Source organism: Sabethes cyaneus, chromosome 2, assembly GCF_943734655.1.
Source record: "Sabethes cyaneus chromosome 2, idSabCyanKW18_F2, whole genome shotgun sequence".
NCBI lineage: Eukaryota > Metazoa > Arthropoda > Insecta > Diptera > Culicidae > Sabethes > Sabethes cyaneus.
The window spans coordinates 237,937,482-237,950,170 of NC_071354.1; the positions used below are offsets into that span (position 1 = coordinate 237,937,482).

Below are 12,689 nucleotides of genomic sequence, written 5' to 3' on the forward strand. Positions count from 1 at the left end.
TGGGTTTCACGATTTTAATCCCACACATCAATCAAGAGCCATTAGCTGCTGCTGCAACGCAACTGAGTCGACTCGACTGTGTGGACTGCGGAAAGAATGCTAAACGAGACCATCATCGGAGGGTTTCGCACGTGCTAGACTTGATTGCCCTGTTCCAGACGTTAATTAACTGTGGGCACTTTTTTATGGTCAAAAGAATCCGATCTGCCGCGCCGCCGGCGGCGTGCATTGGTTTAAACACGGGGGTGGTTCCAAGCTTCACAGAAGTGAGCTTACCATAGGTACTATGGCTGCTTGGAACTAAATGGTTTGGTGTGTAGCAAAAAAAAAAAAAAAGAAACTATGACAAGGTCGAATCGTACAAGTTTACGTAGATTTTACATATGTACTATAAACATACCGAGGCATGAAAGCAAGCTTTAAATTATATACATTCCTAGGGTAGCCGATAGTCTGGGTGAATGCTAAACAACAAGTAGAAGGTTTAGTGCCAATAAAATGAGGGTAAAAATTGAAAAGGTTTCAAGTTCAAACTTGTTTCTAGACCTTATGTTTGGGTATGGATTGCTTCCATGTTACGATGATATTCTTCTCTATGGTAGGTACATGGTTGTACAGGAAACATTCCAATTTTGACAGCAATTTTTAAGTTCAATAACTTTCCCATCTTTTGAACATACTTTAGCGGGCGGTAATTGATTTTTAAACTTACTATCTCTCCAGGCGGTGCCTGCAATTCGTGGTTGATACTCATATGCCACTCTTCGTCTTTCGTTCAAATACGGCAAGTGCACGTATGTGTTCCGTAAGTTGTAGTCTGAATTCCGTAGAAAACTACTGGTCTGATTAGTGTTTTGTACATTGTCAGCGTCATGCAGAGGGAAAATCAGGCTCAATTACCAGCTTGAATGCGTCATTGAATATCCTTACTCGTATTATTGTCGGCGGTGACCAAAGATCCCAAATATACGAACTGATCAACAATTTCCAGCTTATCGCCGTCAATAGTCACTGTCCGTGGGAGGCAAACGTTGTTTTCGACGCATTGATTTGTAACCGAATTCTCCTGGGCTCCGTTTTTAGTCTTGCGTAGATTGTCTACGCCGTCCCAAGGTTTCTAGTAATGATGTCGAGGTCATCTGTGAAGGCTAGGAGCTGGCTACTCTTGCTGAAGATCGTACCTTTCGCTTCGATGGCTGCTCGCCGGATCTCACCTTCATTAGCGATATTGAATAACATACAGGACAGTCCATCCCCTTGCCGCAACCCTCTGCACGATTCAATAGAACTCAAGAGAGCTCCCGAAACGTGCACGTAGCATATCACTCGCTCCAGGGTAGCTTTGATCAGCCGCGTCAGTTTGTTCGGAAGACCACTCTCAGGTCATTATCTGCCATAGCTGTTCGCGCTCGACTGTATCGTATGCTACCCTGAAATCCACGAAAATATGGTGCGTTGGGTCGTTGTACTTCCAAAATTTCTGGAGGATTTGTTGGAGAATAACAATTTTATCCGTAGTAGCAGCTGACCGATTTCTCGAAGAATTGCTTCCATTTCGCGTTCGTTTTGTTTTTAGATTCCCTCCCTCGTCCCTACACATGTCAGGTTTAGGTTTGTAGCTCTTTCGAGTTTGGTTCACCTTCTCGTAATAAATTCAATTGTCATTAGGTCGGAATAGCTGTTCGAGCTCTTCGCGGTTGACGCCCGAGCGTATTCTATTCCATCCGTCTTCGAGGGTCGAAGACCTATGTTGAATAATAATTTTGAAAAATGCCCACGGGAAAAATGGTTCCACATGGGCACTCCTTTGGTTTGCTTATAAAATGCACCTATGATTCGAGCGAATCACTTGCGTTCATGTTCATGTTGTTCTCTACATTCATTCATTCAGTGAATGAAATAAAATGTAAATTATTCATTCATCACCATCTTTATTTTTCCTTAGTTTCACAAGCCTATAGGATAAAATGAGACAAGTGGATATATGAAATCAGTACTTCACCTTAAAGCTTAGGTCATGTACTACAAACTTATCTCAACCCACCTATATGAGAGTAGGACAAGCATATGTTTCGTGTTCGCAATGGGCTCAACACACGTCCACTTATTTGTGTTAGTAGAAAATGGCATGGTTTCTTTGCAAAATTTAAAGATAATGTAAAGGTAAAATTTTTCAAAAGAAATGGCCATTCTATCTCTAACGTGTACAGAGCTATAGAACATTTTCTAAGAAAATGTTCTTCTTTCTCATGCTTACAAACATGAAGTGTAGGAAGCATTGTACCAAAATATCTTTTTTGTGTTGGGAAAAACAGACATAGTTTCTTTGGCAAAGTTGTAGCAAATATAAAGGCTAACAAATTTACTGAAGAAACAACATTTCTATCTCTATCGGGTACGGAGTTATAGAGCATTTTCTGTGGAATCTATTTAAAAATTAGTTTTTCATACTTAGCTCTTGTTAGTTGCATTCACCACGGATACGTTGTTCTAGACAGTTATCGAAGAACTCAAAACACACGTTTTTATAGAAATCCGGTAATCTCTAGGATCTGTATAAAAAAAGTTATCACTTATTTAGGCTGTATTCAACCTGGGTGCCTGGGTGCGAATTTTAATTAAGAAGCTAAGTGAGCACTGAGCACAAATCATTTGAGGATAGATCGAAAACGGGACAGAAAAAATGGTTCTGCCAGCCGTCGCGACGGGTCGTTAGGATAATCGTATAATAAAAGCATTCGAGCAAAAAGCCAGATATGCTATGGAAATCTCTACAAACAGTGTCTGTCGCTTCAAGCGTTACAACTTAAAGTCCATAAAGAACTACCGTTCTAATGAGGGTTTTGGACATTGTTAGCTTCGTACGACAGCGTATGCTTTTTGATCGCAACGTTTTGCGAAAGGCAAAGCAAGCTTGATTTTCTGCTTCAATGCTCCGCTGGATCTCCCTACCAGAGTTGTTTCCCGCGGTCGCCAGTGATCCCAAATACATGAACTCTACCACATCTAATTCGTCGCCGTCAACGGTTACAGTCTATGGGAGGCACACGTTTCCTTTTTTTGGGCTTCTTACTCTGATGTATTTGGCCTTCGACGCATTTAGTTTTAGTCCAATCCTTCTAGTCCGCTTTGAGTCTGACGTAGATTGGCTCCACTGTTGCAAAGTTTCTGGCTATGAAATCAAAGTCTTCTGCCAAGCCTAGGAGTTGGCAACTTTTAGTGAATATCATACCTCTCGTTTCGATGCTCGCTCGTCGGATCACTTGCTCAAGAGCGATGTTGAATAGCTTGCAGAATAAGCCGTCACCTTGTCTCAGCCCTCCACGCGTCTTGAGGGTGTTCCCTCGGACGAGGCACATCACTCGATTAAATGTAGCTCTGATCAATCGCGTCAATTTGTCCGGAACACCATGTTCGTGAATAATCTGTCATAGCTAGTCTTGATCGACTGTATCGTATGCTGCTTTGAAATTAATAAAGATCTGTAAGATCTGTCGGATGGCAAAAATTTAGTCCGTAGTGGACAATTCTAGCAATCATTCAGCACTGAAATTCATAAATTGCATCATTCAACACAAAGACAAACACTGTCAGCAGTTCAGTAGTCATGTCCATGGGCTGACTGATAAAAGAATACTACCTGGGGATAAACTATATACACAGAATGCGTTTTATATTCTCCTTCTCGAAGGGCTGTAAATTTTTTCGAGCGCTGAAATTTACTCAAATTCGTTGAATTAACGAATTCAGGAGCTTTTAGATATTAAATTTAAACCTAAGAAATGAAAGGGGTACAGGGTTAAAAATAAACAAGATGATAAAATAACTTAATTAGATGGCGCTTAAAAATATTTGCGCATACCAGAAAGGAAAATATATTAATAGCACCCAGTGCATTCTTGGGTTTTACTTTTGTCAAAAAAAGGCTCTGATAACTGATGTTTAAAATTTAGTTCATTGAATTATAGATATTCATATACTAAGAAATTAAATGAATAATAATTGTAGCCGAAACGTTACTAAGAGATTTTGTTCTTTCAAGTAAGAGTAATATCTATGTTGGGTACTGCTTTTGTTTGTTCATAAATGCACCCCAACAAAGCAAAAAAATCAAAAGGGTTGGATACAAGACACGACCGCATGTTCAACGTAGGACTACGCAAAGTTATTGTAAAGGTGCGTTTAGAATGGGCAATTTTGGCTACATTTGAAATGCGATATGTTGCTAGTTTTTGCTCAATGTTGCTTCTGTCGCCACCTGTATGTTTGTGACACGTCGCCATAGTTACTTGGAAACATTAAAACAGTTTGGAACAACTTGCATGCCACTAGTTGCCAATCTAGACGCACCTTAATAAAAACACTTGTGAGAAAATTGATTGCTAGTGGAAATCATAATACTCTTCATTGACGGTTATGATGATTCAGAAAAGAACCATTTGAAAGTTTAATTTTGACTGGAACGATTGGATTGGCTAATTTGTACTGAAGAGAAAAAGCATAGTGTTATCATATATAAAGTTATAATTTTTACATCATTCTGAAAGCTACTATCCAGTGTCTCCACTACGTAAAAGACGTTTGATCAAATTGTTTGTCTTAATATTTGAAAGAGTAACCGTAACTGCGTATTACAATGGTCAACTGCGGCGACAACTGAACGAATACTGTAGAGAATTTGGAAAAATTGTTCAAATTTACGTGGAAATTCCAAAAGTTACTTGCAAAATACAATCTTCTTATAAAAACTATACAAAAGGCACATATTTTGTGATTCGAATGGTATGCGAGCCATAAAAATATATTCAGAATTGGCTGAGCTATAAACGTTCAAAATCTATCCCTTTTTCGTGTCACGGTCATCTTTCTTTTCTAGCATGCCACCCTATTAAAATAAGACGTAGTCCTACGTCAAAAAATTTAAAAGTTTAGTTGGTAGCAAATATTTATTTGCATTTATTTCTCCAATTGTTTGTCAATTTGTTATAAAATTACAGGTCTTTCAAGTGCTTTTGACTGATCGATACGATTTTTTTTGCATAACACGGCATTCACCACCCGAGCAGTAATTTTATTTAAGTTTTATTACGTTCCTTTAGTAATTTTGATGACCAATATCATACAACCGCTAATAAAACTATGAGGTCCACTAGAACCTTCTGATGACCGCCATAAATCTTCCTTCCGACCAAGAGGGTCACTCTTCAGAAGGTTTTTGACGAGTCAGGCCATAAGCACAGTGGGTTTATTACGCTCCGCTGAAAGTAGTAATAAAACCGATTATGCTTTTCGTTGTTTGACGGTAACCGCCATAATATAATGAAGCTTTTCGCTTTGTTCGACTGTATAGAATACTAAATCACCCAGACAGCTTTATTAACTTGAAAATAATCAGGGTGTTAGGTAGCTTGGTGCATGTATTTCAGGGGGTGATAGAGGACCACATTCCTTCTGCGCATATGGTCGAATCTCAATCATTACAGAGTTAATAAACATGTTTAGTTTTTGTTCTATTCTGTGTGTCTCGAAGCGTTTTTGTCATTTTTTCCTAAAAAAGTGTAATACAGTTGATTGCTTATATCTACCAATTTGAAGCTCTGGTATCATTCTACAATTCGTGCTTTGGCATTTAATGGCTATCTCTTCTATTTGCAATTTAATTTTAAACGTATCGTGTTGAGTGTTTAATTAGTATCTGAATTAGTAACTGAACGAATTCGTACATCACGCATAGCACGCTAGATCATCGCGTGCGCCGGACACGGTTTAACACGTATGGAAAAACAGCAATCCTGCAAACCTCAAGCCGCTTTGGTTTCTCCGCAGGCAGCAGCTCTTGAGCCTGTGGTGTGGAAAGGATGCATTTTTACTCGGTCCTGCACGCTCCACACCTTCCAGTGTGGTACGGGGATGAGGCGTAACTTGGCTTATGCCTGTCTCGAAATCATTTCCTACAATCCGCAAATTTTCATGGTCAACCGGTGATGCGACCTGCTGATGCTACTCTCCACGAGACCTCGTTGAAAATGGCTTCTGTCGGTCGCACGCGGTGATGTAGTGGGCTATGCGTAATGTATGAATTCGTGCAGTTTTCAGATAATAATTAATTAAAAATTAATTAAAAATTAATTAAAAATAGGTAATTAAAAATAGGTCCCTGACAGGACGTCATGTTTTCGTAGCAATGAGTTCTATTCTCAGTCACCTCACTGGTCGACTGCTGAACTGCTCGATTGCTCAACTTGATTGCGATTTGATTGCTCGACTGGACTACTCAACTGAACTGTTCGATTCGACCGCTTGACTCAACTGCTTGATTAGACAGCTCGACTTAACTGCTCGATTTGACTTCTTGACACATTTGTTCGACTTACTATTCGACTCTACTACTCGATTTGATTACTCGACTCAACTGCACGATTGAACTGCTCGACTGGACTGTTAGATTCGTCTGCTCAACTTGACAGCTCGACTCAAGTGCTCAACTGGATTGCTTAACTGAATAACTTGATTTCACTGCACGACTCAACTGTTCGACTTAAAAACTCGACCTGACTGCTCGATTCATCTGCTTGACTTAACTACTCGATTTAACTGCTCGACCTGACAGCTCAATTCAACTGACGACTGGAACTGCTTGATTTTACTGCGAAACTTAACTGCGCGACTGAACCATTTGACTCGACAGCTTGACTGAACTGTGTTTCGACTGCCCGACTGAACTGCATGGCAAAACTTCTCGATTCAACTGCTCGACTCGACTCAACTGCCCGACTAAACCACTCGAATCAACTGCTTGACTCAACTACTCGATTGGACTATTCGAATCGGCTGCTCGACTCAACTGCTGTACTCGATTGCTCGATTCAACTGATCGACTAGACTTTTCGATTCAACCGGTCGACTGGACTACTCGACTGAACTGATCGATGCTACTGCTCGACTCAAATGCTTGACTTAACTGCTCGATTTTACCGCGAAACTTAACTGCTCGACTGAACCACTTGACCCGACTGCTCGACTAGACTGGTTGACTAAACTGCTTCATTCGACTGCTCGACTCAACTGCTCAATTAAACTATTCTATTGGACTACTGGATTAAACTGCTCGATTTGACTGCTCGAATCAACTGCGCGACTTAGCAGCTCGATTCGACTGCTCAACTCAACTGCTTGACTCGACTGCTTGACCCAACTGATTGACTCGACTGTTTGATTCGACTGCTCGACTCGCCTGCTCAACTCGATTGCTTGTCGCGATATCATATGGTCGGTGTTAAATCAGACCGGACCAAGTCGCAAAATTTTAAAAAATGAGTTATTGACAACAAACGATTAAGAATTTTCTAAGCAAAATTTTACTCTAATCCTAATTTGCTACTCTAATACTCTAATTTTATCTCTAATCATAATTTTACTACATAAATGTTGCAAAGCCAGAGCATGATTTCGACGATTGATAGCTATAAACCAGAGCAGCAAACTTTAAATGCGTTTTTCTCGAAGTCATAATTTTGTCACTTGGTTCTGCCTGACTTAACACCGATCATATGAATCGGTTCGCGGCAAAAAATGGACGGTTTAAAGCCGCTCACACAAAAGAGCCATTTTGCCCACCTATAGAATCAGCACAATGGAGATAATGTTTTTATTCAGTTAAATAAAAAAAATCCAATGCAGGCATAATAACTATTTGTTTTAGTTTCCGGCTAAGACACTTATGTACAATATTTCAGAGCTGTATTATGCAATACTCGAGAACTCGAAGAACTAATACAAAGATTAAACATCTTCGCAAACACTGACCAATGGAATGTATTCGCAGTTTTCTGAACAGACATTTATCAATCAAATTAAATTCTACTATGTATATTTATTCGCGACAGATACGTATTTCGTCTACGGCTTGCAGGCTTCGTCAGTATCTGTTTTCGAACTAATAATTTTGTTCGTCCTGAAATATTTGCACCGAGTTGCCTAACAATACAGAGCTGTGTGTAGAAAAAGTAAAGTTTACTGTCAGATCGGATCATCCTGATCGATTTGATGTATATCGAATAAAATATCCGAAAGAATATACAATCAGCAGTTTTCGTAGTTATACAGGATATGCGCAATAAATTTTATCGTGCATATTGGAATAAAAAGAGGCTAAAATTAACGCGCCATCATAATTATGCAATTTTTGGAGACCAGTTGCTTAAACAAAATAAATATATTCGATTACTCAATCTTAATTTTTAGCCAAGTTACATGCAAACCGATTAATAATATTTTACTTTCTGCAACTCACGGCTTGTTTTGGTACATTGTTGTTTGGCGCTAGAACAATGCTAGAAAATGGCAATAATGGTCTTGTATAAAAAAAGGATTTCGATGTTGAACTCTAATATTCTTCATAATAACGGCACTAAATTTGTTTGGTCTGGATGTTATCACAATAATAGCACCATTAGCCTAACAGTTTTATTGCGGCTTGACTAGCAACCGCAATAAGATCATCTTTGATTGGTGCGCCATATTGTATTGCTACACGCCATTTGTACTAAGTTTGTAAGCGATGTGTAGCACCCAACCAGCTTTATCGTGACAACATAAGCAAACACAATAAATTTAATATTTTTTTTGAAACGATGGTTCTGCAATTGATGAAGGGACGGTAGGGGAAAGAAATGAAAATTTTTTTTTGGAGAAGGAGGGGAAGAGCGGAAAGGAAGGGGGGGGGTATTGGTAGCTATGCTTGACAAGTAGTCATTTTGACTCCTACCTTTTGTCCAATACTGGAAGGTGCATGAGTCGAACCAAGCTGTAATCTAAGATTATAACCGGGCACCTTCCAGTATTGGACAAAAGCTACTTGTCAAGCATAGCTACCAATACCCCCCCCCCCCCTTCCTTTCCGCTCTTCCCTTCCTTCTCCAAAAAAAATTTTCATTTCTTTCCCCTACCGTCCCTTCATCAATTGCAGAACCATCGTTTCAAAAAAAATATTAATATAAATGTATGACTGCATTTCAAGGTCAAGACTAAAAAACTTGAGATTAGTCTACAATAAATTTGCTGTACAGTTTTATTGTGGTTTTATAGCTAGCCATAAGTAGTTTTTCATCCTTACCGCAATAAAACCTTTATAAAATTCAAATAAAACCAAGCGGCTTCAGAATTGCTACTTGAAATTTGGACAGCTCGATTGGAACGGCGTACTGCAATGTTTCCTTTGCGTGGACTAATACCTAAAATTGTGAGATGCACTTTTTACATCTGGCCATCTTTATAAATATTCGTACCAAATGGGTAAATGCCAACCAAATGGGGTTTCCAAAGAATATTTTTTTCCAGGATTGCTGACAAAAATTTAGGAAAAATGTTGAAATACTAGATATTCGCGATTACGTTCACAACCATAAGCGATTTCCACATTAAAAATACCAATTTAGCCATTTTTATCACTCGTAAACTGATCGAATTGATGCCGGAATCCATCGATAAGATAAACAGCAAGATTTCTCTTGGTCTTTCGTCTCTCAAGATTTCCCCCTAATCGAATCAATTGAAATAGTATATTTACTTGCTGCATTCAATCAGTATAATTTTCGAGTTGGAGTGCATATTGAGTGCATAACAAATGATTTTCCCGCTTGACATCGCTACGGAGTTGAGTGTCTTCATGGCGGGGATTTACCAGCATTATCATTGAATTTGCAGCTAGTTTACCCAGGTTGCTTCCATCAATCACAAACTGGAATCATTAGTGTGAAAGGTTTCTTTTTCCGTGTGTCTCGCTCGCCATCTATTTTCGTTCTAGCGGAATTCCCTCAACCCGCAGAAATTTCGTCGTTTGTCTTAATATTCAAATTTATTCCTTTCACTTGAGAGAATTCTCAGTTGCAATTTGCGTTTAGCTTGCTTCCGCTTGGTTTCGCTCTCGGGTCTGCTTTGGAAGTTGTATAATATTACATCATTTTTATTTTTTACATTTTTCAGAAAACCGGAATTCACGATGCAGAAATGGAATCTGCCAGCCACGGCTGGCCTGTGGTTGCTGCTGGCGGCCTTGGCCTTTGCAGAGGGTTACTCCCCGTTTATGCGAGTCCGTCATGGAACGACAATTGATATATCCGGTAACGAGGAAAACACGACGACGGTTTTGGCTAATCCTTACATTGTACCGTCGCTACCGCTGAAGAGTAAGAATGAAAACGAATTCACCACCAGCCTTGGTAAAGATGCGTTTGAAGTCATCTACCAGTGGAAGATAATAGATTTCCTCTACCCGAGTCTGCAGGCGCGGAACAATGCCATCCGGACTAAGTGAGTTTTAAACTTTATCTTTTTGGTGCTCAAACAACTAATTTAAATTATTTTTTTAGATCATTCATCCCGGAAAATAATCTTCCTCTCGGAGTGGATCGCTTCCGCAATCGTGTCTTCATTACTACCCCTCGGTGGAATCCTGGTGTTCCGGCCACTTTGTCCTATATGCCACTGCCGGTGGAAAACCCAAGTGCCCCACTGAATCCCTATCCGGACTGGAGCTTCCATACAACCCCGCAGAATCCGGACTGCAGCAAGCTGGTTTCGGTGTACCGAATCTTCGTCGACGAGTGTGATCGATTGTGGGTTTTGGACGCTGGAGTTATCGATACACTAACGAACTTGCAGCAAATCTGTCCTCCCAAGGTGCTCGCCTTCGACTTGCACACCGACAAGTTACTGTTTACGTACGTTCTTCCGCCGGAGCAAGTTAAGCAGGACTCGTTGCACACGAATCTGGTGGTGGACATCCGGGACGGACAGTGCGATGATGCCTTTGCCTACGTGGCCGATGTGTGGCGTTTCGGAATCACCGTTTTCAGCTTGCGTGAATTTAAGAGCTGGCGCACTACAAACTATCTGTACAACCCGAATCCGTTCGCCAGCGATTACAACTATCAGGAGCTGAACTTCCAGTGGTCGGATGGGGTGTTTGGAATGTCCCTTTCGCCCGTTCATCGCGATGGCGATCGTATGGTTTTCTACCATCCGATGTCTAGTTTTACGGTGAGTGCCCACCAACTTGTTTAAAACGAATGAAAGTTGATTCACTTTTTTAATTTTGTAGGAATTTGAAGTCCCAGCATCGGTGCTACAGAATGAAACCATCTGGCAAAACTTTGGCCTGGCGAAGGCGTTCCAACCGATCGGAAGCCGCGGCAAGGGAGGTCAATCGTCCACTTCCGGAGTGGCCAAGAACGACGTTCAGTTCTTCACCTTGGTGCAGCAGAGCGGCGTCGGTTGTTGGGATCTGGCGAAGCCGTACAATCGCAACAATCTGGGGATTGTCGAGAAGAACCCGGACAAGCTGACGTTCCCGAACGATTTGAAGGTGGACCGGGAACCGAAGCAATCGATTTGGGTTATCAGCAATAAGCTGCCGATTTTCCTGTACTCACGGTTGGACTACAGTCAGATCAATTTCCGTGTGCTGCGGGCCGATGTTCATAGTTCTGTGTTGGACTCGATTTGCGATCCCCGAATGGCACCGAATTTGGCCTACAAACAGGACCCGGAGTGTGACCCGTAGTTTGGTGGTTGTTTTTTGATTTAAGTTGCAGTCGACTCCCTTTTGTTAGTATTGTTTTAAATTGTTGAGTAAACTTGTTTTAATATGTAGTTGTGATTGGCATAAATCAGTGGAATTAACTAACATAGTGTCAATAAATCTCGCATTCAGTTAATTGGTTCGGCCATATAAATGATTCCTATTAAAATTTTGGTTTTTTTCAATTGACCAATACGAGTTTAAGTGATTATTTATAATATGTTACTTTCATAAATTTATCTCGTCTTCCGAAAATATAATTATAAGACGTGCGGTTTTAGGTAAGAATATTTAATCGAATTCACAGTGAAATTGCTTATCCTCTCTAACAAACTAAGCTAGAATTTTTCAACACCCTTTTTGGGCCCAAATTTAAGGAAGAAATACAATAAATTTGATAGCAAGAAGGAACAGGTTTGGATAAAAAAAAAATAAAATTCAAAATAAATATAAAAGTAACTAATTGTGCCTAACTTAAACAAATCTGTGGAATCGTCCAGCACAGTCACAGCACAGTCGACACTTAACAATGAAATATTAACATTGTTTGTAGAACTGCACTCTACTTCGCATTATTCTCCCGACCCTCGTCGTCGTCAGCCCATAACGAAAAATCCGCGAGCTCAGGCACGGAAAGCAACCAGTAAATCTCATCTACAAAGATTAGTGTCCGGTACGTGCCGCAGCGAAAACCCACAATAGCCTATAGGTAACGCGTGCCACAAACGGCGAACCATCCTGTCGGTGAAAAAGCATTTTATATTTTCACAAATCTGCATCCCTAGATAAGACTGGTACTCAGGCAGGTACACAGGCTGCTTCTCGTTAGCTTTCACGTGGTTGCGTGGAAGCTAAAGATTAGCACGAGTTTACAGGGATGATGGTTTTCATTCTGGTTGGATAAACAAGGTGTTTCTCCGTAATACCTGTCAATCGAATTTTTGAAAAATCTCATATCGAGCGATGCAAAACTCCACTGTAAGTGTTTTGGTCCTATTATAAACATTAAGCATCTTATAATGGAAACTTAACAGCATGCTTCGGATAGCACGTTGGCCAATTTAGTCTGTGACTCACAGTATTCAGAGTACTTCTTAGGACATTTTCT

General features: G+C 40.3%; 1 protein-coding gene across 1 annotated transcript in view; it reads left to right on the forward strand.

Annotated features, from left to right (window-relative positions):
* The window catches only part of LOC128736812 (protein yellow-like), a 31,034-nt gene extending 19,334 nt beyond the window's left edge, over positions 1-11,700 (forward strand). Inside the window, exons 2-4 of the mRNA XM_053831302.1 lie at positions 9,985-10,311; positions 10,371-11,040; positions 11,102-11,700. Coding sequence (XP_053687277.1) covers positions 9,985-10,311; positions 10,371-11,040; positions 11,102-11,563 — 1,459 coding nt within the window. The 3' untranslated portion in view covers positions 11,564-11,700. The remainder of the gene's footprint in view (positions 1-9,984; positions 10,312-10,370; positions 11,041-11,101) is intronic.
* The last annotated feature ends 989 nt before the right edge of the window (positions 11,701-12,689 follow it).